This window comes from Gobio gobio (genome assembly GCF_949357685.1).
Source record: "Gobio gobio genome assembly, chromosome: 7".
Taxonomy (NCBI): Eukaryota; Metazoa; Chordata; class Actinopteri; order Cypriniformes; family Gobionidae; genus Gobio; species Gobio gobio.
Window position 1 is genome coordinate 38,154,778 of NC_137103.1, and position 26,487 is coordinate 38,181,264.

At 38.1% G+C, this 26,487-nt stretch overlaps 1 protein-coding gene across 1 annotated transcript in view; it reads left to right on the top strand.

Annotated features, from left to right (window-relative positions):
• The first annotated feature begins 592 nt into the window (after positions 1-592).
• LOC307129058 (phospholipase D1) overlaps positions 593-26,487 on the top strand; it is a 29,230-nt gene continuing 3,335 nt past the window's right edge. The window contains exons 1-22 of the mRNA XM_079821185.1: positions 593-884; positions 1,768-1,864; positions 2,121-2,266; positions 3,603-3,767; positions 5,874-6,004; positions 6,229-6,374; positions 6,679-6,796; positions 6,941-7,006; positions 7,703-7,761; positions 7,862-7,954; positions 8,480-8,632; positions 8,860-9,009; positions 9,259-9,342; positions 10,718-10,799; positions 10,951-11,061; positions 14,300-14,509; positions 20,169-20,394; positions 20,509-20,637; positions 21,358-21,483; positions 22,075-22,193; positions 24,840-24,953; positions 25,130-25,240. Of these exons, the coding sequence (XP_079677311.1) occupies positions 3,623-3,767; positions 5,874-6,004; positions 6,229-6,374; positions 6,679-6,796; positions 6,941-7,006; positions 7,703-7,761; positions 7,862-7,954; positions 8,480-8,632; positions 8,860-9,009; positions 9,259-9,342; positions 10,718-10,799; positions 10,951-11,061; positions 14,300-14,509; positions 20,169-20,394; positions 20,509-20,637; positions 21,358-21,483; positions 22,075-22,193; positions 24,840-24,953; positions 25,130-25,240 (2,373 nt within the window). The 5' untranslated portion in view covers positions 593-884; positions 1,768-1,864; positions 2,121-2,266; positions 3,603-3,622. The remainder of the gene's footprint in view (positions 885-1,767; positions 1,865-2,120; positions 2,267-3,602; positions 3,768-5,873; positions 6,005-6,228; positions 6,375-6,678; positions 6,797-6,940; positions 7,007-7,702; positions 7,762-7,861; positions 7,955-8,479; positions 8,633-8,859; positions 9,010-9,258; positions 9,343-10,717; positions 10,800-10,950; positions 11,062-14,299; positions 14,510-20,168; positions 20,395-20,508; positions 20,638-21,357; positions 21,484-22,074; positions 22,194-24,839; positions 24,954-25,129; positions 25,241-26,487) is intronic.

Below are 26,487 nucleotides of genomic sequence, written 5' to 3' on the forward strand. Positions count from 1 at the left end.
TGTGGTCCAGGGTCACATATAAGAACAAACACAATTAATGTCCGTACTGAAGATACAATTTAACAACGGAGGCTTTCAAGGGTGACGGTTCAGACTCCAATGTTGAATGACAAAATAACCTTACAACATTTAAACACTAGACTAGACGGTAGAGTAGTGCATAAGTGTATAGTGAGTTATTTTGGCCACAACTTGTGACTCATATCAGAATTCAAACCTATTAAAATTGTGTTGCATTGGATATCTAAACATGTACTGTGTCATTTTTTATTTCCTGGTACGGGATGTGTTTGGCTTTGCAATTTTAAATAAACCCTACTCTTATGGATCGTCCTGAAGGCTAGTGTTTACCTCGTGAGATACAGTGGAATTTGAGATTTCAGCTACAATGTTACCAACATGCTGTAATAATGATTGTCCAATTTGTGTCCTTTTGAACCGCTGACACATCACTAATCAGTCAGCAACACAAATACCACAGCGGCCAGTCCTCCACCACGCCAGTCCCCATCTCATGAGGGATGACATCACAGAGATTAGCTGTAGCTCTCTGATTCCTGGTACAAACATTTCAAACACAAACACTCACACCAGTGGCAGAGCTTTCACTATCAATAGAGGCTTTGAGCATGCACTGAAACCATTCCCTTGTTCCCCTATATGGTGCAATGATACAATGTAAGAGCCGTGAATGGAACTGTCCAGTCATACTGCTGACATAATTCAAAGAGGGTAACAGCCCTGAAACTCCTCAAGTTAACAAAAAACTGTATTTTTGAGTTACCAAAGAAATTAAGACTTAGTTTAGAAGCAGAATAGTGACAACCTGTTGTAAACTCTCAGGAGAATCAGAAGTCTTCCTCCTCCACTGGCTTCAAAATGAGGTAAGAACTTGGATATTTTCTTAGTTTGCCTTCCTGCTGTTCCAAGCTCCGGTCTTTTCCCCTCTTCCAGCATTCTAATTCACTTTAATGAAAGAATGTGCAGTTATAGTAGTGATTGATTTAGTCTGAAGCAGAACATTTGCACAATAATGTGCTCCATTACCTGCTTAATGAATTGCCTCTGTCCAGTTTGTACTGTCATAGAATGGATCTCACATCCTGTCTAATTACACCACAAACTAATAATAACCGTATTTACATTGCAGTTGTCAGACATGTGATTATTATCATGAACAATTTGCAGCCTATATAAATGTATGAATTTGGATCCCCCACAGATCCAATCTAATCCAGTAAACTCGTTGTCCTGCGTGTTTCTCATATCAAGAGTATTGTAAATCTCTACCGATTACCCGAATGACCATAATAATACAGAGACAGCTCATGTAATGGAAATACTTTAACTTTCTTTACACTTGACCAGACAATAACAAATTTGAACAAAATACATTTTTAGCTGTTGTTACTGAAGAATTTATGAGCAATAACATTAGCCTAGAAATCTAGACGCACCCTAGCGGCAGCAAATCTAATTTGCAGACAGGGTAAGTCTATCAACTCTCCATTGGCTTGCGAGCTGGAAAAAACAAACTCTGGTCAGGCCAATCACATCGTGTATAGAGTCGGTGCGCAGGCTTAACATAATGACGGAAGAGTTGCCGCGGTTCCGCATGCTACTCGTAAACAAAGAAGCTGGCGAACAGCGGTCTTTCGAATTGGCTTTGGCCGCTTTTCTTTGAGAAAAGAACAAAGATTGGCACTGACGTCATTCTTAATAAAGGAAGATGTGTTCGGAGTTTTGAAAATTTAATCTATCAACTAGCTCCGCTTCACCTTCTTCGTTGCTTTGGTTGGTTGTAGCGCTATCCTATTGCGTGCAGAGGGAATTTCAAAGACCCTCGGATTGAGTCCTGCCAATGGTGAGTTCCCAGACCAAACATCTTAATGTGGGTCTGGCTTGTCAGGCTACAATAACATGTCAGTGTTTAATAGAAGTATAACAAATAACTGAAGGCCAACTATGATTGTGGAGCATTTCATATAAACACATACTTATTATAATATTAAAAACTATTATAATAATATTGTATATATAACATTAGCATATTGCAATAGTAGGCTCATAAGGCTCTTATCAAGATACATTTAGTGATTTGTCTGTTCTACCTGTTCTAGGTAAAGGAGTAACACCTTCGCCCGCTGCCCACAGTCCTGTTAAGAGAGGAAATCACAAGTGTGTTTGACTCCGCCCCCTCCTTGCAGCCTTTGGCCCCTTGCCGTGGCCATTAGGAAGATTCTCAGTCTTACTGGATCAATGACAGGTGAAATGAAGCACAAAATACTCTCTGTGTTTCTTTTTTGCTTTCTCTCTCACTTTGACACAAATTGGAATGAAAAGTATAAATATTCATAAGTAAAAATGTGAAGCAGGCAAAAAATAAGTACAGTGAAAAGATGTAAAATATTCTCCTATTATCACTGGCTTGTTATACTTTTTAACATCTCACCTTGGATTTATTTTATTTTTTTATTTGAGTGAGAAATGGAATGAATAAATAAAATGCTATAAACATGCACCAAATGTAACACATTTGTTGCGAAATAATGCATATTCAAATCATTTTAATTAGTACAGGCAATATTATTTATTAACTATGTTTTTAATATAAATTAATGGTAACACTTTACAATAAGGTAAATAAGGTAATTTTAATGAGCATTCATTCAACTTTTAACACAAATGCTCATATTCATGTTAGTTTACAGTGCATTAATTCATGTTAACAGATACAAATTTTGATCTTAAAAATGTATTAGTAAATGTTAAGATTAACATGAGCCAAAATGAATAAATGCTGTAAAAGTATGCTATTGTTCATTGTTATTTCATGTTAACTAATGTAGTTAACTAATGTTAACAAATGAAACCTTATTGTAAAGTGCAGCTGTTTTCAACTAACAGTCATAAAGTTAATAAAATGCGTTTTTTTGCATTGTTTAGTTGCGGAAAAGGTTTGTGGCCCGTGACATTGCGTGATACCCTGCCATTTCCTCACTTTCATGCCATTTGACCCTGACCTTTCCTTTCTTTTATCATTACATGTACCGTCAGATTGCAAAAAAATCAATGTCTGTCACCCTTTCTGGGATCACAAGACATTACATCCCCATGTTCTTTGATGACTTGTCTGTCACTTTGCATTTGGGCCATTGGCTCTGGAGCCGGTCAGGAGAGAGGGGAGGAGCCCCTCATTAACAGATTCCCCCCTCATATAAATACCAAAATGCTGCAACCAGCCAACTGATATTAAATCCATATTTCATGCATTTCGCATATGGGGACAATTATCAGTGACCCAAAAAAATCAGAACATGAGGTATTTATGCATATTTAGCAGGCAAAACACTGAAATGCAGCTAAATGATTTGTAGGGGTATCTGCATTAAGTAAATGGTTATAGGAACAAATATTACTTGTTTGAATTTTCTTAAAACGCAATTACAATATGGTACTGCTGTATCAAAACTGAGCAAATATCTTTAACTAAAAAATAAAAAAAACATTTGCACAAAAGCACTATACAATTCTTCATACATCGGTCTTGTATTTGTATATCTTGTATTTCTTTTTTCTTTTTTTTGTTATTGTTTTTGTAGGCGAAAGCCGTTAAGACAAAATGTCTCTGAGGGGCCGTCAGAGACCTCCTAAACTGGAGCGACTGGAGTCGGTCATGAGCCAGTTCTCTGGCAGCTTGGACCAAGATGATCTACAAGACGACCCAGAGGAGCTTGACTTGAGTGGCCATGTTGACCTCTGTGGCGGTAAACTGTGTGTCTTTGCTTCTATCAGTGACTGCATCGGACAGCTGACCTCTCAGCATAGTGCTTTCATTATGTCAGAAGGAGAGTGAGTCGTACGGTTCTATATTGGACATTTTTTGGAGCAGCATACTGTGTAGTGCAATAGAAACAGGGTCTGATACTGAATCTAATGTAAGGAATGTGATTTACATAATGCAAGTACAAATGCAGGTGCCACGCTGATTGCAGCAAGGAGAATAAAGAGGCAGGATCTAATTCAGCAGTCCATTTATTTAACAAAAAAAAAACAAAATAACAGAAACGCAGGAGCACTGGATAAATGCAGGAGAACAAGATACACACAACCAACTTAAAATTGAAATGAGAATGGACAGGAAAATGAGTGCTATATGCAGCAAGCTTAGAAAAACTGGCCACATATTTTTGCTCTCAAATACTCACTTAATGCTATTTTTAATTATTATCTGAATTTATTGACCATTTATTTTACTTTTTTCCCATATAAGAAACTGATATTTCAACTCTTTTATATGAGTTACTGTAAAAAAAAAAAAATCAAACACATTTTCTTTAATTTATGGTAGATATAAGTTGATCAATAACTGTAAATTAAAATTTGGCCACAAACCAGCTGTCCCCCTACTGAGTGAATTACTAATTGTGAATTACCCCTACTAAATATGCAATCTTATTACTTGCAACCGTGTAACCCATTAACGGTCACCGTGATTTTGCCAAGCAAGACATGTTCCTGGATCAACATATTTTGTTGATCCTGTAGTTTAGTCCTAACCATATCCCTTCCCCTTAACCTAACTCTACCCATAAGTTATCCTTAAAATCAGAGGGAAATGAGTGGTGAATATCACTGATATAAAAGCACCTAACCCTGGTTATAAGCCTAAACTTGACAGAAACTGTAAACTTGTCCCTCAAATCTGATTGGTTGTTTGGAATGTTGTGCAGGATCAACAAAGATGTTGATCCAGGAACATGTTGCACTTGGTGAAATCACGTTCACCGTAACACATTCTGAAATAATTTGTTTATTGAATTTTATTGTTTATTTAATGTTTATACTGTACTTTAGACATGTCACATTTGGTAACAGTGTTGCAAAAATTGCTAACCTCATATAAAATAAATAAAAAAATCCAGCTCATATATTTATGGACCCACTTTATGTTAGGTGGCCTTTACTACTATGTACTAACATTTAAATTAATCCTTTGATACAATGTGTACATACATGTTTTTACATTGTACTTACGTTTTAAAAATAACCTGCATGTAATTACATCTGTACATAATTGCTGTAGTTTCATTTATAATTACACTGTTGACACTTCCCTTACACCTAACCCTACCCTTAAACTTACCCATACCACCACACCTGTCCCTAACTTTACCCGGATCCCACCTCATTATCAGCAAAAGTGTTTTGCAATGCAATATGAACACAATAAGTACATTGTTCTTATTTTTTGATGTAAGTACATAGTAGTTAAGGCCACCTAATATAAAGTTGGACCATATTTATTTTGACCTTCTCATGCTGAAGATCATTTTGTTTCCTGAATGTTAAGCATTTGTTCAAAAAAAAGGATTTAGGCACTATTTTACTGTATTCATATAAAGTGCCATTTATGCTAATTTCTAAATCAGTGCATGTTCATTAAAATTTCCAGGAACAATATTTTAGCAGGTAAAAGCACATACTTACTAAAATCATTATCTGATGCAAAGCAGATTTAGCTTTGAAAACTTCAGAGCACACAGCATACTATACACCTCCAGCTGGAGCCTTCAATCGCTATCCTGCTGACAATCAAATGGAGCCTCTCCATGCCATTACTGCACAACTTGAAAAGATGGGGAAAAAAAGATGAAAAGCCAAACAAACTATTTCTAAAGTAGCTGTACTTTTTGATTGCTAAGATGTTATCAGTCAGTTTAAAATACATGGCCAATATGAGTCAGAATGATTACCACAGCATCTAGGTGTGTGTCAATGTTTTCTTATTGATCTCAACTAGCTCATATGATTATACGTTGAGAAAAATCACTACAATGACTCTAACATTATAATATTATGATTGCTTTCAGAATCAAGGAACATATCATTTCAAGCAATATACAACTTTCTTCCATTCAAGTCCCTGGATGGTGTTATATTTCTTGAAGAAGTGCCAATCCTTGTGCAGGTGACAGAGGTGGAGCGATTCACATCTACAAGGGTAATAAAAATCGAGTGAATCACTTACACGTTTCTTCAACACTTAAAATTTTCTACAATTTTTTTTTTAACTATGATGCTATTTTTAAGTTCCAGGATTTTTTGGCTAAAGAACAAAATTGAAATAGTACTATGTTGTAATCGTATCTATACATTTGTACCATGTATCATATGTACAAAAACATATTCAGTCAGATCTTGTTTCTTGAAATTATCCACTCAAAGGTGCTGAATCCCAACCTGTATACTATAGAGTTGAGCCACGGAAACTTTAAGTGGAAAATCAAGCGACGTTTCAAGCACTTCCAGGCACTTCATCAGGAGCTGCTCAAATTCAGGGCCCTCTTAAAAATCCCCCTGCCAAGCCGAATGTAAGATGCACTGTATTCATTTCATCTTTAAATGTCACAAACTCTCTCACAAACACACCACGAGTCTTAAAAAAAACAAACTCGCTTCGTTGCTTTTTGAGCTGCTAAGTGTTTTCATTTTTCAGTTGGGTGTACTCAATTTGTCCCAGATGTATTCTTGTTAGCGCCCCTAAACCCTACGAAAAACCCTTTTCTCAGCCTTGCTGCACTGTTACCTCTCGGTTAATCAAATCAGAGGTGCTTTCATGGACATGCAACCCAAATCTTGTCAAATATTGACAGTCAGATATCCTGTTTTTGACAGACACTCAGTCAAAAGGAGGTCATTCAAAGGCCGCAAACGGCTTCACGGAGAACACGTACCAAGATTACCACGAAGACCTGATGCTCTTGTCAAAGAGGAACAGCTCGTCACCAGAAAAGTAACTTTTGTTTTAACATCTTAAATTTAAAGATGTTAAAGTTATAAGGCATAATTTGGTTAATGCTGAGGACAATTATATTTAAACATTTCTATAGTTGAGTTTTCTTTCTCTGGTGTTTGAGTCTTCGTTTTGTTCTAACAGTTGCAACTTGAAGACTATCTGAGGAATGTATTGAAAAGGCCTTTATACAGGACACATCCTACAACGGTACGTCACAGCTCAAACATTTGATGGTAACATGTCATTTTGATATGTATAATTATACTCAGTTATCAAAGAAAAGTATTATCATGCTACCATGCCCAAAATATCATAATGCTATGGTACTTTTTGTTATAACACTTTGTGTATATAATAGGAACATAATGATTGTATTACTTGGGCTATTGCTGTGTCTAGCAATAGCCCAAGTATAAAAAAGGAGGGAAAAAAAGAATGGTTCAGTTACCATTGTGTCACATGATGGCAGAATGAAGGTTCTGGAAGGAACTCTACCTGCTGTGTCCCCACTCATTAAAACAGGCTCTTTTGTAGAGAACGCCTCTGAGAGGTGATTCCACACTTAGCTCAGTGCTTCACAGGCTAATTCTCTGACAGTCACATAATTAGCGTTCGTTTGCAGGGCTAATTAAAGAGTACCTGTACCCGGAAACATTTCGCCTCCTTCTTCAGTTTTCACCTCACACTTCCCCTAATTATTAAGGTAGAACTGGACTGTACAAAGAAGATGCCAATTTGTGGTTCATTTTAGTCACCATAACTGAAATGATTCAAAGAATCATGCTTAAAATAATAAAAAGCTAATTTGGAAGTACGTAACTGGTGTGTAGCTCATACACATTTGTCATAAAGTTGCTTTGAGGCTTATTGATGCTAATGATGCAAATATGAATTTTATTTCAGCTTGAATTTTTGGAAGTGAGTCAAATCTCATTTATTCAGGATCTGGGACCAAAAGGAATGTAAGAATGTACACAGTAACATAAAATACCAAAAAAAAAGAATCATTGGCTTGATTAGTATTTGTTCATTCATACGTATGTTCCTTTGCCTTGACAAAAGTGAAGGTCTGATCTTAAAAAAATCAGGAGGAAACACATTCCCTGTGTGTTATTGGTGCGGATCCAACAGCGTCTGTTACAGGTGGTCCAAAAGGTGAGAGCTCTTCTTCAATCATGTAATACTCAGCAAATCATGTTTTTCAGGAAATCATAATACTGTGTTGAAAACCAACCTTTTTATTTTTCACCTTTGTTCACATCGTGAGGACAGAACACACTATCTTTCTGAGAAAAACACTTCAATCAGTAGTGTGTGATCTTCGTCTCTTGGTTTCATAAGTAAGAGCACCAAGCCCTGAAATGAATACTGGTGAATAACAGATGCTGATGTTGAACTTCATTCGTGCAGACGGGGTTGTTATTGTTTTTTCTTTGACAAGCAACTATACAGTAACATTACACTTACATAATTCACATGGCTTTTAAAAACAAACACTAGAAGATTCTGCCCCAATTGAATTTTGCTCCTCGGATTGCGGCCTTGCTGAGCCTTTGGGTCGTGGCATGTCTTCTGTTGCGGTTGTTTACTTATTTAGGTTATTATGATGTTTTCCCACAGCTGATAGAATGGCTCTCCCCCTTGTTTCAGCTCTCATGTGGTGACTGCTTCATGTTTCAGATGGCTGGTGGTAAAAGACTCCTTTGTTCTCTACATGAGGCCAAAAGATGGCCAAGTAGGCACCGTGATTCTATATGATAAGGGATTTCACATCAAAATAGGGACCCGGGAGAACGGAGTCAGGCACGGAGTCACTATTGAGAATCTTTGCAGGCAGGTTGAGATTAACGTGTTTTATACTGCAGACATTTAATCTTGCAGTAATTGTAAATCTCTCTCTCTCTAACTTATTTCAGCATATTCAGTATTCTCTAAAAAAATTCTTATCTTAATAAAATTGTAAGATGATTGTAAGTTAAATAAATCGTTCTTGTTTAAAAGGATGTTTCGATTTTTACTTGAAAACAAGTGACAAAACCATTTATTTTTATTTTTGACAGGGCACTTACTATCAAGTGCTCCACATATAGGCAGGCTCGTTGGTGGGGACAGTCCATAGACGAGTTTTCTCAAATGTTTGGACAGGACTTTCTGAGGGAAAATCGCCATGGGTCTTTTACACCTATTAGAGAAAACACTACTTCAAAATGGTGAGGAATTATGCAGTCACAATAATTACTTAAATATAATACTCCAATTAAAACTATAGGCCTAGAGGACATAAGTCATTCTTTAATCTGCAGTATTTTCTATTTAATTAAAAAAGTTCAACTAGTCCCTTATTCTTTGTTCTTTTTATGTCAACATGTGAGCAACACTTACCAGAACATTTTCTCTTCAATCTCTGTGAAGTACCCTGACATAGTTCTTAAATGAGGAACCCTGTGCTCCCTTTGAAGGTTTGTCAACGCAGCTGGATACTTTGATGCCATAGCTGATGCCCTGGAAGGAGCAAAGGAGGAAATTTTCATCACAGCCTGGTGGTACAGATCAGAATCAGCATCACATACTTCCCATGTACCTAGCTTTCACAATTATGTGAGCAATGTCGCACCTTATAATGTAGGCTATACCTGTCGTAGCCAATAACCAGTAACCAAAACTGGCAAGTGCAAACAATCCTATATCTATAACATGGTTAATGGAAACAAATTAGGCTATGAATTAATTATATACATCGCGCATTTGGAGCTTTTATACGTGCCAAGTTCTATTTGTGAATTCGTGGAGCGCCAATCACTGTATACTGTGCACACGTTCACCAGTGAGCTCCAAGATTGTGCAAGCCGTTTCTTTCGGGACGCCAATGATAAAATATGCGACCCAATTGAATTCTATTGAGAATTTATAACTTTAAAGCGCCATAGAGAAAGTCAAACATGATCTAAAACAGCCACTAAACTAAGACTGATGAAAAGACGAGAAAACATCACCTTGCACCAACATAAATTAGAAAGCTATGCTTTTAAAACTATTAATACAATTTATTAAGTTTTATTGTATTTATTTTGCAAAATTTTGACTAACTTGTAGAATTTATAATAGATAATCTGTTTTAGATTTATATTACAGCTTGTGCTATAGTTTCTAAATGTGTAGGTTGATATTTTTCATAACAAATGCTATAAAAAAAGAAAAACAAAAGTCTACATTGGCCTAATGAGGATCCATCAATGGTTTCACTTGTAATTATAGCCTTATTGTAACAAAACAAATACAGTAAAACAATTACAAGAACTATATGGTACATTTTGATAAGGGCAAGTATATACAAGTTAAAATCAAGAGCTTTAAAGTCCGGAGCTTCTTGATTATTGACCAAACAATACATTTTTTTTGTATAATGATGACTTATATTAGGAAAAACCTGGAGAGATGTCATAGTCAAAATCATTGAGAGCACAATGAACTGTTAAGAGAAATAAACAATTTCAATATAAGAAAATATTAAGTTAGTTTGACTTTATAACAGTTTGAATTCTGTCAAACTGTTATAAAATAGTTATATACTGTATATCCTATATAAACAATTGTTAACTAGGCTATCACTTTATTGCATTTATGTTATCAACCAACTGTGACTGCACACATATGGGTTAGATACCACAAAAATAAAATCAATAAATAAACAAACAAATACTTCTCACAATGTATATACATCAGGACGTTCTTAAAAAAATAACTTCTTGTCTCTGATAGAATAAAGAAAGCCATAAATGTTTGGGACAATGTGAGGCTGAATAGGTGGCAACAGAAATTCAATTTTTGGGTAAACTATGCCTTTAATATGACAGAAATAAAGAATGAAAGTTGTGTGGAAGTTGTCAAAGCATTAATTGGTTTTGATATGGCCCTCAGGTTAAGCCCAGAGATCTTCCTCAAACGGCCGGTAGTAGATGGGAACATGTGGAGATTAGACCATGTCCTCAAGCGAAAAGCAGTGAGTCTGAACACCTGCTCAAATCTGGACTTCAGCCAGTTTAATTTTATTTCTCACACATCCATATATTAGTATTGGACCTCACAGTTCACCCAGTTGGTTTTCCCAGTCCAAACGTTGTATAACAACATTTTGTCTTGTGTCAACTCAGCAACAAGGAGTGAAGATCTTTGTCCTGCTCTACAAAGAAGTCGAGGTAGTGATGGGTCTCAACAGCGAGTACACGAAGAAGACCCTGGTGGGACTTCACTCTAACATCAGGGTGAGTCGACCAGTATGTCAAACATTGTCAAAAGCAGAATCCTTCCCAGAAATGACAGTTTTACAGAGGAGACCCGTCCCTCCAAATCAGCTTCCCACTCTTACATTTACCCAGTTAGTTCGATCAAAACAAATCATAGAAAGCACGAGAGCACCCAGTGTGCCCACTACCTCCCCTCCGGACACAGGAGTAGCATGTTACTTAGATCGTGTTTGGACATTGCCAAAATCCTCTCTAGTAAAAGGAAGGGGATCACTCTGTTGGGAACCCTACGGATTATGTCTGAAGATGGTCAGGTTCTTCCTTGCTGATTGTCTCTTAAAGAGCCTGAGGCTGCAAGTCTGCTTCCTCCCCTGGTGCCACAGAGCTTCTATGGCACCATAGCGCTGCGGTATTCATCACCGTAGCACCCCAGGCCGGTGCGTGATTGACATGCCGTCACATTATCTTATTGGAACTCTGGTTGAGTCTGGGCAGAGGAGTGACACTGGGAAGTGGCTTGGGATCCACACCCCAAGGACGTGTGCAGCAAAGCAGCTGGATGGAGGTATTCCTGGGCCCTGCTGGTGTGGAAACACCTGCCAGGGGCGGCGTCCTCCGGAGGCTCCGCCAAAGCTGGTAGAGACGCAGCTGCTTAGCACAAAGGTTAACACCATCTACATTATGGTGTTATTTTTGGCTGAGAGCCCGTTGTATTTTGTTAGCTTATATTTGGGAAATTCGGACAACTGACAAAAGAGTTACACTACACTCACATAAAAAATAATGTGTTGGCTCAACAAAGTGTTTGCCTCTTTTTTTTCAGTAATGACAACTTTGAATGAAATTATGTTCAACCAACAAACTATACTGACTTAATAATTTGTAACATAAACAAATATTTTAAGTTATTTACTCAAAAAATGAAGTCACTCCAACTACAGTTTCAGTTTCAGTAGCTCTGGAACCATTTAATCTTATCTATTTTAGTTAAAATCCTCAGCTATCACAGCACATACTAAATTGAACTTATTTAGCATGTAAAGTTATTGTAATGTAATGTAAAGTAATGTATATTAGTTGTCATTGGCATTAGCGCAGTAAATGCTTATAGAGTCAATGTAGTGTTTACTTCATGTCGTCTACTCTTCAGCACAATGTTAATCACAAAAACTTCATGTAACAATGTTCAAGGCTCTGGGAAGAAGGAGGCTGGAACCGGCGAACGATCAACATTAAGTTTAATCATAAAATATTAAACCACGGACAACTAACTGACAGAAAATAAATGGTCCAGGCCTGGTCCTCTTTCGTCTTACACTGTCGTCACTTCTCCTTTTGTCCGGAGCTCCTCTTGTGAGACCGGTGTAGCGCATGTGATGCTCAATAATACTCGCTCCGTTCCCATGGCGGTCGACCCTGCCCTGCCCTGTTTGCCACACTTAAGCATTACAGAAACTCTTTTAAATGTCAAACATAACAGTATTAAACACTAACAGGTCTTTCCATTCACTAAAAAAAACATAAAATAACACTTAATTTCAACATTTATTCTCTTTATCAAGTCCTATGCAAAGCATGCTGGAAACTAGAAATCCTCTACCCGATTTCCAAATTTATTAAGAAAAATTAATTAAGTTACTACAACTTAATAAAAAAAAATTTAAATTAAAGAAGAAATTTGAGTTTATATTACACACTACCTATCATAAACCCGGCTCAATGCGACGCCAGGCACGACGCAAGTGTTTTTTGCTAGTTTCAACTCAACACAGTTATCATTTTCACGTCAAGCGCCACGTTGTTTAAATACCAAATGCACTTGCGCCCATCTGTTCGCCCATTGGCGTGCTGGTCTGAAAACGAGGTGTGTTCAGGTGCATTGTTGGCAACTGAAAACGACAGACCAACAAAAACCTGGTCTAAAAGTCAATAGCTTTTAAAGTGTGTGTTAGTAATATGCGCCTATAGGCGGGTGCACAACGTTTTTACAGGAATGTGTAGCAGCACACAAACATGCCAAATATTAAAAATAAAAGGATTATAATGTAAAAGATTATTATTGTGGACATAAAGATAAAAATGCCTGCATGTCATAATGGATATAGTCATTGCATGTATCAGAATGATCTATTTGCAGTAATCACGAATGAAATTGGCTACTTATTTAACCAATCGTGGTAATACACACGTGTATTTAAACTGACTTGTCAGGTTGAGGGTGTCTATATTCTGCCATGTATAGCAAATCCGCCATGGTGCAACAATTTTTTCCGTCGATAAACTAGCAAAAGTGGATTCGGACACGACCTAAATGCACCTGCCCCATGCGCTTTAGACCATGTGCTCAGATCGTTAAAATAGGGTCCAATATGATCAACATTATTATGTCAACAGAACTTGACAAAATAATTTGTGCAAGTTAAAAGGTTTAACTAAAACAGTAAATTTTAATTTTTAACTCGCAGCCATGCATTTATTTAAGTTGTTATAACAAAATTACATTTTAGAGTGTTTGATTATCAGCTTGAGTCTTGTAAAATCTATATGATGAAATGATTGATTACATCAGATCCAGAGAACTTTCAGGTGATCAACACATTCATATATTTTCTGATTGTTTATTGTATCTTTTGGCACATATTCAGAAGTACTTGTATTTCATGTACACTATCGTTCAAAGTTTCAAGGTTTGGGGTTGGTCATTTTTAAATATTTTTGAAAGATGTCTTGTGCCCCTGCCCCTTTAATAGTGAAAGTGAAAGGGCCCTTTTCGGTCGTATTACGGTGCGTCCCCTCATCACCCCCTGCCCCCCAATGAATATGCGATTTCGTCCCTATCCCTGTGGAGGTCTGTGCGCTCCACTTTCAAGAAACATTTCTTATTATTATCTGAAAAGAGTTGTGCTGCTAAATATAACCCTAATGCATTTTTCCCCATGATTCTTTGATGAGTAAAAGGGTCCTTTGAAAAGAAATAGAAACATTTTATAACATTAGAAATGTTTTACTGTAACTTTTCATCAATTAAATGCAACCTTGCAGAAAAAAAATCTTGCTGACCCCAAACTTTTGAACTTATGAATGTATAAATAGTATTTTAGTGTTGTGCACAACAAACATACAAGAAATAGAATGCACAGAATTGTAGTATTCTGAACACCCTCAGTTCTTTTTCTTCTTTAATAAAGAAGTGCCCAATGTCTTGTGCATTTGAGAAAAGGAACCTGACAAGCTGCCCATCTCTTCTGATTGACAGGTCATCCGACACCCTGATCACATGCCCTCCACAGCATTGCTCTGGGCTCACCATGAGAAGTCGGTGGTGATTGACCAGTCACTGGCCTTCCTGGGAGGGATTGACCTGGCCTACGGAAGATGGGATGATTCCCAACACCGACTGACTGATGTGGGGAGTGTGAGAAGAAGCCCTCAGCACAGTCCTGCTCTATCCCCCAGCCTCACTCATGTAAGACAACCACTATTATTAGTGGTACTTGCTGAGGCAAAAATCACTATTACTATACAGTTATTCATCTCATAGCCCATTCTGCTCCTGTAACAAACTACAGTTCAGAAGTTTGTGGTCATTAAGATAAAAAAAAAAAAAAAAAAAAAAAAAGGGTCTTATGCTCACCAAAGCATTTATTTGCTCACAAATACAGTAAAATAGTAATATTATGAAATATTATTAGAATTTAAAATAAATATTTTCTATTTTTCAATATAATTTATTCCTGTGACGGCATAGCTGAATATTCAGCAGCCATTACTCCTTCAGAAATCATTCTGATATGCTGAGTTGTTGCTCAAGTAACATTTCTTATTATTATCACTGATAAAACAGTTGCTTAATATTTTTGTGGATTTTTGATGAATAGAAAGTTCAAAAGAACAGCATTTTTGTAACATTATAAATGTCCTTACTGTCACTATGGATAAATGTAATGCATCCTTGCTGGATTAAAGTATTAATTTCATTTAAAAATCTTGCTGACCCCAAACCTTTGAAGAATAGGTTTAGTTATCTGACTACCCAGCAAGCAATAGCCGTAATTTCACCATCTCGGTGAACTATAGACCTGATATAGTCCAGCTAAGAGTAACCCACTTCTAGCCAAAGTAACCTTGAATTTGGTTACATGTCGTTTTTGCATAAATAACTTGTGAGGTGTATGATATTCCATACATAGTCTTGGGCTATAGTTAGACATCTATTACATTTTCACTGACAGGCCACATTTTGCCTTGTTATAGCCTAGATGTCAGGGCTGTGTTTGGACGTCTTTTAAACGCAAAATTGCTTGCCGGGTATTATCACTTGATATTTTCACCTGGTGAGCAATAAAACATTTTCCATCAGAATGGTTAACGTTCTGGAGCCAGAGCCCATTCTTGTTCAGTTCTTATCCAGGTAAACTGGAGACTGTCATGTACCAGCTGCATATTTCCACAGTTTTTAGAAACGAATGGTGACATAATGCTGCAACGTATTGGTTTCCTGCATAACCAGTGTAAATATGAACATTTTGTGTCCCAGTGTTTGTGCAGGCAGTGTGGCACTTATGTTTTGCTTTTCACAGTACCCGGAGTGATTCTAGTGTTACACCACATTCTGTGACCTATCAGATTTTATAGAATTTTATCTAATAGCAACTCTGAACAACATTTTTTGTAAGGGCAAACACAACTCGCATTTTGATCAGAAAATGTAAAAATCTAGTTATTATTCCTCTTATCAATAATGGATTTAACCCCTCAAATCAAAGAAAATCTAATTATAGAAATGCAGAAAATTTTTGTCATTTTGGAAAGCAATTAAGCAAACTACAACATTTTTATGAGTCCCTTGAGATGAATTTGTTGGATAATATGAAATATGAATAAAAATAAATATAATACATATTCCTTGCTGTTTCCTATATGGATTTATATACATAGAGAGGGCATATCAGAAATACGTAGATGATATCATTTCTTCACAGAGGCGTAAGTGGATTGGACAGGAATAAACTTCTTGTAAATGTAACCCATTGAGAGTGATAGCCCACAGTGGCCTCGCAATGTTTGTCAACATGCCATGCTATTGCCAGCTGGGTGTTTTTGATATCTGTCAAAAAACTCAATGGGGGAAGTCGACACACACCTGACAGACTCCTGCTAAAGCCTCCTCTAAACATGTGAACCAATGCGCCAATTCAATTCAATTTGAATTGTGTAGCGCTTTTCACAAAACATGAAAGTACCAAATCAGTATATTGAAAGTAACGTTTAAAACGACACATTAACAAAATGTCATGTACATTCATTTGTAGGAACACTATTTGTGTGTCACGTTATGAAGTAATTACATTGATCTGTGATTTATACTTGAAAGCATTGACGGCTAACCTGAATTACAACTGTAGTGATTTATATTTTGTATAGCTGCTCTAACAATGGTGATCATAAAGGACGGGTCCAGACTGCATTTCACTTGTATGCTTACTGGGATTGATTTTGCGGCTGGTGATTCAGGGCCTCTGCCTTCTTATTCTTTTCTTTTTCCAACGAGCAAACGTAAAATTGCAATTACGGAGCATCTGGGGCACCCTTGAAGGGCCTGCGGTTGATAATTCCAGTCCTTCTCGCTGGGCCTTTCCTTCCCCCCAGAGAGCTGCATTAAACATAAAGGCCCTACATGGATGAGTGAGTCAACAAATGACTGGGGCCACTAAATGGGAGCTTGATTTCGTCTATATGCCACCTCTCCCGGCCTGCTGCCTACCTGCCTGCCATTGTGTCATTAAATATGGGTCTGAGCTTTTAAATAAACATGATTTGAACCCTTCAGATGAAGGCACTTATTGCATTTACTAAGGGGCTTCTCTTAGCATGCTTGAGTGACTGTATCTATCAATGCGGGGCTCCTCAACTGTAAAATCTTTGCTAATATACATGAAACTGTTACAGCTGTTGGTCTAACCTTTCAAAACGTCTCCTAAGGAGCACAGTGATATTTGCACTTAATAAAATTATGCCCACCAGGAGAATAGTGCTCTGACATTTGCCATTTGTCAAGTCGAGGGCACTATGATCCCCCATGAGCCATTAACTCGCACACATCAGAGGGCATTTTACCCTTGTTCAGACTCCGCGCAGCAGACTGGAGTCACTTACACTATCGTTTAAGTCATAGCTTCCCTGGGCTGATGCCACACGGGTGGCCATTACGGCTCCCATGTACTGCAGGCTGACAGCTAGCCCGATATATCAGCCATATAGATAACATGGAAGTTTTCACTGTTGAATTTTTCAAAATGTCTGTAGGAAAAGACGGTCTTGGTTCTTTGGCCGTCTGATGTGCACCAATGACAGACAGACAGACAGCCCAGATATTGCATAGCCTACAGTATATTTGAGATTTTGAAATAGTATACCAAAGGTTCCCCGATGGCATAATGTTTGTGGTGGAGCATCAGTGTTCCCATCGAAAAAACTAGATATTTTTAATGTGTAATATTATCTGGGAATGAAGAAGTCATGGGGAAAAAAGCCATATATTTCCAAAGGGAAATTAAATGTTCTAGTTAAGTTAAAGGGATAGTTGACCGAAAATGAAAATTCACCCTCACCTGACTTTCTTTTCTCTGCGCATCACAAAGGAAGTTGTGAAGGTTTTGGTGACCATTGACTTCCATTGTATGAACAAAAAACACTGAGAAAACATTTATCAAAATATCTCCTTTTATATTCCACGGAAGAAAGAATGTCATACAGGTTTGGAACGACATGAGGGTGAGTAAATGATAACAGAATTTTTATTTCTGGGTGAACTATCCCTTTGAGCTTAATAATTTAATGGACTGTAAACTCTTCTTGTGTGAGTGCAAATTTAAAATTTTATCTTTTTAATTCCAATTTAATTTATTTTATTATTTGAATTATACTTTAATTTGTATTCATGCAAATTAATTTGTCAAAAGTTGTGGGATCCCTGATCCATGCATTTTTTGGGGGCTAATAACACAGTGCACTACGGAACAGGAGGAGTTTGTGTAAATTCCCTGTCCACTTTTTTAAGAAATTGAGACTGAAGTTTCCAACAGCAGTTGTAAAATATATGAACCTAATAGTATTTTTTTTACTAATTAATTTTTGAACACAAGCAAAGTATTAAGTTATATTTTGGTGCATACAAGAATTATTGGGATGCAGGTATGTGTCACAATCCATGTCTGTCCTGGACTCCATTTCCCATAATCCTCCCTGTCCCACACCTGAACTCACTCCATTATTATCTCTCCCGCTCTCCCCGGATTCCCTGCACCTGGTCCTTGTCATTTGCACTCCCTTTGGACTCACTTCCCTGCACTCCTTGTCCGTTCTTAATGTTATGCTTATTTTGGTTGTTACGTTGTGTTTTGTTCCTGTTTTATTCCTTCGCTTAATTAACCTGTCTTTTTTTGGAAGTCCGGTTCGACTTATCCCTGCTGCACTACACCAACCTGTAACAGAAGAACGGACCTAAACTGAAGGACTTCCACAAAGATGGGTATTTTCCTAGTCCCAATTCCTCCCGTTCTCCCTAAGGAAGACCCTTCAGCTGAGGATTGTCTGTGGAGGCTTTGGCAGGACGGTCGCCCGCTGGAGAGGTACATGGAGGAATTTGCTGAGTTGTCTAATTTGGTGAACTGGCCAGGTGCCCCGCTTAACGTGTGCTTTCTGATGGGCCTGGGAGAGGATACTATTTGTTATATTGAACCTGCCTGTTACTTTTCCCTAGTCGAGTCGATTAATCTGATTCTTTATTTAAATGATTCTGATTTTGAAATTGTGGAGGTTCTAGAAAAGACGTGTCTTCCTCGTCCAGTCCCCTCAGAAAAGCATGCGGAATGGTTAGTTCACCCACAGCCAGTTTCCTCCACATATCCCTCCAGTGGGCCTTCCCGTGTTGTCCTACCTGTCTCAAAGCCCAAACCGCCGAGAAAGATGGCCGCCACGAAGCCCAATCCGCCAAGAAGGATGGCCGCCGTGAAGCCCTCGTCTCCGGCCAAGATGGCCGCTGCCAAGTCTGAGGCTTCACCTAAGGAGGAACAGTGGCTCATAGACTTTTGGACTGAACCAGTTGCTCCAGTCTTCCACGAGCCCGCTCCAGTCTTCCACGAGCCAGCTCCAGCCCACGAGGCCGCTACAGGGGGGGGGGGGGGGGGCACATGTACCTGTGGGTGGGGCACCTGATCCGTCATGGCATCACACGGCTCCTGATCCGCCACGGCATCCCACAGCTCCTGATCCGCCACGGCCGCCCAAGGCTCCTGATCCACCACAGCTGCCCGAGGCTCCTGATCAGCCACGGCTGCCCAAGGCTCCTGATCCGCCACGGCCGCCCAAGGCTCCTGATCCACCACAGCTGCCCGAGGCTCCTGATCGCCACGGCCGCCCGAGGCTCCTGATCAGCCACGGCCACCCGAGGCTCCTGACCTGCTATGGCCGCCCAAGGCTCCTGACCCGCCATTGCCGCCCGATGTCCTGGAGACCTCCGTACCTGTCTGCACCTCCCCCTCACCTGCGTGTAGGTCTCCAGGGTGCCCACCCCCCTCTCCCGTTTTTACATCTAAGGCGCGAGGACGTGCCTACCGAGAGGGGGAGCTAATGTCACAAGCCACGTCTGTCCTGGACTCCATTTCCCATAATCCTCCCTGTCCCACACCTGAACTCACTCCATTATTATCTCTCCCGCTCTCCCCGGATTCCCTGCACTTGGTCCTTGTCATTTGCACTCCCTTTATATTAGACTCACTTCCTTGCACTCCTTGTACGTTCTTAATGTTATGCTTATTTTGGTTGGTGTTGTGACGTTGTGTTTTGTTCCTGTTTTATTCATACCAGTCTTTTGTTGGAAGTCCGATTCGACTCATCCCTGCTGCACTACACCAACCTGTAATGGTGATGATACACAGGGCAACTTTTTGAGCAATGTTACTAGGCAATGTTGCCGTCAACGTTGCTTTGTAACATTGCCCAGCAACATTGCTCAAAAAAGTTGCCCCATGTATCATCACCTTTACAGTATGAGCTTAGTAACTCACAAAACATATGTTCCCCGTTATCTATGTTTTATGCATGTGCTCATTTTTGTTCTGTAGCAGTCAGTTGCCACGGTGGAGGAGGGCGAGGAGATTAAGTTTAATGTGATAGTTGAAGAAATTCAGACTGGAGAAGGAGGAGATTCAGGTTCAGTGGAGGATCCAGGTGAGATCTGTGTGAGCATCACTCTGCCCATAGAGGAGGAACAGGGAGAAAACAACAGAGGAAGACTGCTAAGAACGCCCTCAGAGAAAAGTCGCCACAGCTCTGATGGAACAGAGTCCAGTAAGAGGAATTCAAGAAAATAAATGATTATATAGATATGATTATATTTGATATACTCTCTTACATGGTGCAATGAATTACGTAACAGAGACTTTGTTTGTGTTCTGTGTGCAGAACATCACAGTAGGAATAGTCTTAATTCCAGGACACCTCTCGCTCGGGAATGTTACACCAAGAGCTTGTCTCTACATTCCAGCGATTCATACTCTCTTGGCCTACATCACTCTCTCCCTTTGCCTTATGGTTAGTACACACACATAAAACCCTAATGCTCAAAATAATTAATTAGTTTCAGTAGGTTGAAGTTAAATTAAACACATTAGTTCCATTAAATTAACTTTTATAAGTATATAGAATTTTCTTTTTCGTTTGAGTTCACAAAACTGACACATTTTAAGTAATCTGAATTGTTTTGAGTTTTGTGAACTTGTTTCTTTTAATTTAGACAAACTTAAATTGAACTAAAACTGGGCTGGGATTTCTATTGCCCAGCATGCTTCGAAAGTGAGAGTAAATGAGAGTAACTTAAATGATGTGTTATATGTTTTTGTGCATGATTAATGTTAAGTGATATTTATTAGTGTTTATGTTTAGCTATGCTAATTTGGAAGAGTTTCTGTTATGTAGTGTTTTTTGTGTTACCAATTAACAAGTTAGCATTTACTGAATTCGCTAGTTAAAGCTAGCCAAGTTTTCACTTCTAAAAATATCTAAGTTGAGATTACACGATCATTTTAAGTAATATTTAAGTTAATATTTCAAGTTAAGAGCAATTCCATTATACAAGTACAAAATAAAAATCTGCCAGTTCTGCTTACTTCCCAACTTTGAACTTTGTCCTAACTTAAAAATGTTTATGTAACTGATTACCCAATGACACAGTAATGAGAACTAATCAGTGTTTATAAATATATGAATTGCAACATCTGAGTAATGTGCTGTGCATCTGTCGATCTGCTTTAGAGACCGGCTCCCTGAGAAGTTACATAGGCAGTACTGAACTTTGTGGAGAGACTCGTTTCTGGCACGGCAAAGACTACTGCAACTTCATCCTCAAAGACTGGGTCAAACTCAACAAGCCTTTTGATGGTATGGAACAGCTGAAATAAACCAGACTGCTGCACATCTGTAATATCACAGCCCACAACCATAGCTGATTTATTTTGCATTCAAAAATATCAGGACACGTTCATATTTCTGTTTTTCCCAAAATAGTGAAGCCTTAGGCCTTAAGACAAAAAAACAAAAATGACAACAACACTAAACATTCTTTGATATCTTAAGTCAAATTCATCAAATGAAGCAATCTCTCCAACACAGGAGTGAGGGAAACAAGACATAGAAGTTGTTTCCATTCTGTAGTCGGTATGGGGTTATTTTCCCAGCTCTATTCTCTTGCCAGAGGGAGATAACTTAATTTTTGCATTTCTGCTTTGTAAACGTGAAGTCCTGGTTTTGCACATAGTGCCAACTGGGTAGGGCACAGCAGGAGAATGGAGGAGTCTGATAGATGAATGTAGTGAAATACTCCAAGATGGCTGTGCATTGTCAAAGACGGTGAAAGAGAAAGACCACACTGGGATGCCTTCAACAGGCCCGTCTGTCATCTCTGTATTATGGTTTGGTTAATGTTATTATGCATTATAGCGGCTGTTTGTTGTTTATCTTTCTCTGGTTAAGACTTCATTGACAGGTATAAGACACCTCGGATGCCCTGGCATGATATTGGGGTGGTGGTTCATGGGAAGGCTGCAAGAGATATTGCACGGCATTTCATTCAGAGGTGGAACTTTACAAAGGTAGGAGGACTTACATAAGATCTTGGCAATCTTAGTGTTTCTCTTGTGAACAATAAGATTAAAGGCAAAGGAAATCCGGAGAAAATGACTCCAGTAATCGGTAGAGTTTCAGAAAACATGTCCCGAATTCTTCTCAGAATTGTCAAGCTATCAAAAGTCAAGATATTTGCGATATATATCTAATGTTCTGAGCTGTAAGATCTACGTTCATTTTAAAACCTAAATGACTAATTTGTGTCTCTTTTTAAACAATTCTGGAAGAAACCTTTGAGTAAAATATTCGAAATGAAAACCTGCTGAGCTGAAAGAGCAACCTATGAGCAACATCATTTTCGTCTTGGGGAGTTTTACATTTGAAAGTATTATAATATACTGTAGATTGTTACAAAGTGTATTGGCCACATAGGCCTATTGTATTGCTTGCTACACAGTATGACTATAAAGCATATCTTCATGTATGTCCAGAAAAATGTGCTTTTTTTAAATGGTTAGAAGGTGCACAAATACCACCTCCATTCAGAACTCTAATTATAAGAACTAAAGATCAGAGCGCATGCATGAAGCCGAGGTTTCCACCCTCGCTCAAGTGTTTTTGAATAACCATCTTTATTAGCTTGAGCTTAGCACCCCCTGCAGTTGCTCATTGTGTCCTGTTCTGAATGCCGTCAGGATTCAATGGCCGCCCGCACTCTCAGCCCCCTTTTAGAGCAATTAGAGGCCTTTTTACTTTGATTGTTCAGTAATTGAATTGGTTTGAGGCCTGTATGATTTCCTTTGGATTATGCCAGTCATATTTCAGGCTTGGCTACCGATCAGACACTCTGCTGGTGAATAATTAAAGGAGAGGAAGCCAGGTGTGTGTGTGCGGCAGAGGAGGACAAACAAAAGCCAGTTGAATGCCTCTGATGAGGTGTTTAGTGGAAATGAGAATTTACGTCTCAAAGACAGACAAGTCTCATTTATATCTTTTGCCGTTGATTAGGGAACAGCACTTGTCACATTCACAACAAAGAAAGTATTGCAAAGTGGGAACAATCCTGTCAGTAATTTGTGCGGAAGGCATTATGAGAGATGTATTACAGGACTTTTCATATCAAAAGTTTGAGGTCGGTAAGATTTTTTGTCTCTTAAGCATTTGTGATCCAAAATGCAGTAAAAATATTAATATTGGCAAATATTACAAGTGCTTTCAATTTTAATAAGTTTCAGCTGAATGTTTCAGCATTATTACGCCAGTATTGTGTCACATGATCCTTCAGAAATCATTCTTATATGCTGATTTGGAGTTGAAGAAACATTTCTTATTACTATCCATGTTGAAAACTGTTTTTGTGGAAGCTGTGATGATTTTTTTCTTTGTTGAATAATTTTCAAAAACATTTATTTGAAATAGAAATCTTTTGAAACATAAGTGTCTTTACTTGATATTTTAATCATTTGAATCCGTCGTTGCTGAATAAAAGTATTATGAATTAGAAATTATTAAGCTCTTGCTGACCACAGACGTTATTGTGTATATATACTGTATTAATAACAATATTTGCATGAGCTCAGAATGAACTCAGAATTGAACTTAAAATAAATAACCAATTCAATTTACATTGTAAAATGCATTGTCCTGCAGTTTATTTACAAATAATGCATTTGTACACCTATGCTAAACTAGCTTGCTATTATCCACTGTAATCACAGATCTAGAATAAGCATCTATTCTCCACTCGCCGACCGAATGATCAGTGTTTTAATTGAACACTTATGTTCTGTACCTGTAATACGAAGAAAAAAAAAATGAATTAGTTTAAGTCAAGCTTTTTTTTTTAGAACTGTGATTCACTATCAAGGTCACTGGAGTTATGAGTAGCGCTTGGGCAGCTGCCAACAGCCCGTGAGCAGAGTTAATGTTAGTTCTCCCTCATCAGGGCTCAATGGATTTTAATCAACACATTATGCCAGTTGTTAATTGCCTGAGAACCATCTGTTTATAACCACAAGGCCCAGATTACCGCTTGCCCACAGTGTAAGCTGACATGGCGTACAGCTCGCTAATTTGCACCACGAGCACTTCCCTCAAGAAGGGTGAAAACGTCAAGTAAAATAAAACTTCCAAACTTAAGCGAACAATTTTTTTTGCTTCGCTTTAGTAACACTGTTTTACAGAGCAGATGAATCAAGAACACTTTTGTTTTGAAAAGTGACGAAATCTCATGTCATTGTTTCTGCCATGCATATGTAGATATTGGTAGAGGGTGGCAACATCGTTTTCCTTTGTTTCCCATGAAACAAAGCTCGTCTCATGTTCAAACGACCTTTGAACCATGTGCCGGGCCCAGTTGAAAACAGTCTGAGTGTAGTCTAGTTAGGACAATAGCCATTAAAAACCTAGTTTCGGAAAACCTTCACACACATGGCCATCAATTTACTGTAATCAGCGGCACTGTCTAAGACTAAACAGAGGAACAGAGACTTTTATTCAGCCTCAAACAAGTGCTCTATCTCAGGGGAGTGGAGGTACCAGGCAGGGGTTGATGGTCAGCCCAACAGGCTATCTGGATGTGGCACAGTAATTAGCGCTCTTTAGGGGTGTGATTTTGGAGTCAATGTCGGGCATTCTGTCTGATCCCAATCAACTCTCCTTTTATTTGCTAGTTGGTGAAAAAGCGGTCGGGGGTGACATGCTACCCCTGCCTCATGCCCAAGTCTCTCTCCGCGCCCATGGTGCCAGCTGAGTACGACGGCAAAACCACACAGGCTAACGTTCAGGTGAGATTTCACCACCAAATGACACGAGTTCCTGCTTTGTACTGGCAATATTAAGTTATCCATCATTTTTCAAGAATCGTTTTAGAATCCAAATTTGGGATAATCCATGTGTGTTTTGTGATAATCTAAGTCATTCATCGTGATTCTATTCCTTTTTTCCCCAAACAAACTAAAAGGTTTTGAGATCTGTGTGCCAGTGGTCTATTGGATCAAAGGTCCATGAGGAGTCGATTCATTTAGCCTACGTATCAGCCATCCAGAGCAGCAAACATTTCATCTATATAGAGGTAAAATACATTACCAAAAGCAGTGTTATAAGTAACATTTGTGCATTTTTGCATTTTTCAAGTAACGCATTACTTTTCAATTTAAACGTTTAAAACTTTTTCAAATAAGTAATGCGAGTTACTTTGTTTTCCCATTTATTGACTGACAGGTCTCCTGTCCCCATGTTGAAAGAAATCAGGAGTAACTTGCATGATGGTTATTGTAGTTCTAGACCAAATGTGTTGCACAAAAACAGATTCAGTATTCCTTTAAAATGAATAAAAATAGTGCAATGCTAACTCAGAATATTACGCAAACTTGCATTAAATAAATGTTAAATAATACAAATATACTTTGTTTTTAATCTCACTTTATTAACCAATGTCTTTGCTGCTGACATTTGATGATCCAATTCAGCCATACAAATAAGCAAAAAAAGACTTTAGGAATTGTTCAGCCAAAAATGTCATCAGTCATCATTTACTCACCCTCAAGTTGTTCCAAACCTGTATAAATGTATTTCTTCTGCTGGACACAAAAGAAGATATTTTGAAGAATGTCAGTAGCCAAAGAGTTGACGGGCCCCATTGACTTCCATAGTATTTTTTTGTTTATTTTCATACTATGGAAATAAGCGGGGCCCATCGACTGTTTGGGCATATTCTTCAAAATATCATCTTTTGTGTTCAGTAGAAGAGAGAAATTCATAGGCTTGGAAAAACTATCCCTTTAAACATCGGTTTTATTTTATTAAGTAAAATTGTTGAAATGCATTCTCCTACATGCTATTCTTCTGCAATCCAGAATGGCAGCACAGCTGAAAGGTTTGTTCGAGTTGTGCCCTCTACTGTACCAGTGTGAATTTGCATTTCCTTCAGCCTAGGCTTAATCATTTCACTTTTGGTGTGAAAGGTCCTTGCATTTGCCAAAAATCTAACTTATTATTTAATTACTCTTATTTTTATGCAAAAACAAAGGCCAGCCCATTTGAGAAAAGTTACGTAACTAAGTAACATAATTAGTTACTTTTTAAAGGGAGTATAACAATATTGTAACTTTCCCAAAAAAGTATACATCACCTGCACAATTTGTTGTGGCAGATTATTCTTTTTTTCCTTTTAAAGACTCAAGGTCATGCTCCTAAGAAAGCTGTTCTTTTGAACTTTCTATTTTATAAAACATATTAAAATAAAAAACAGATATTTTAAATTGTAATAATATTTCACAATATTACTTTTTGAATGCATTTTTTCATATAAATGCAGCC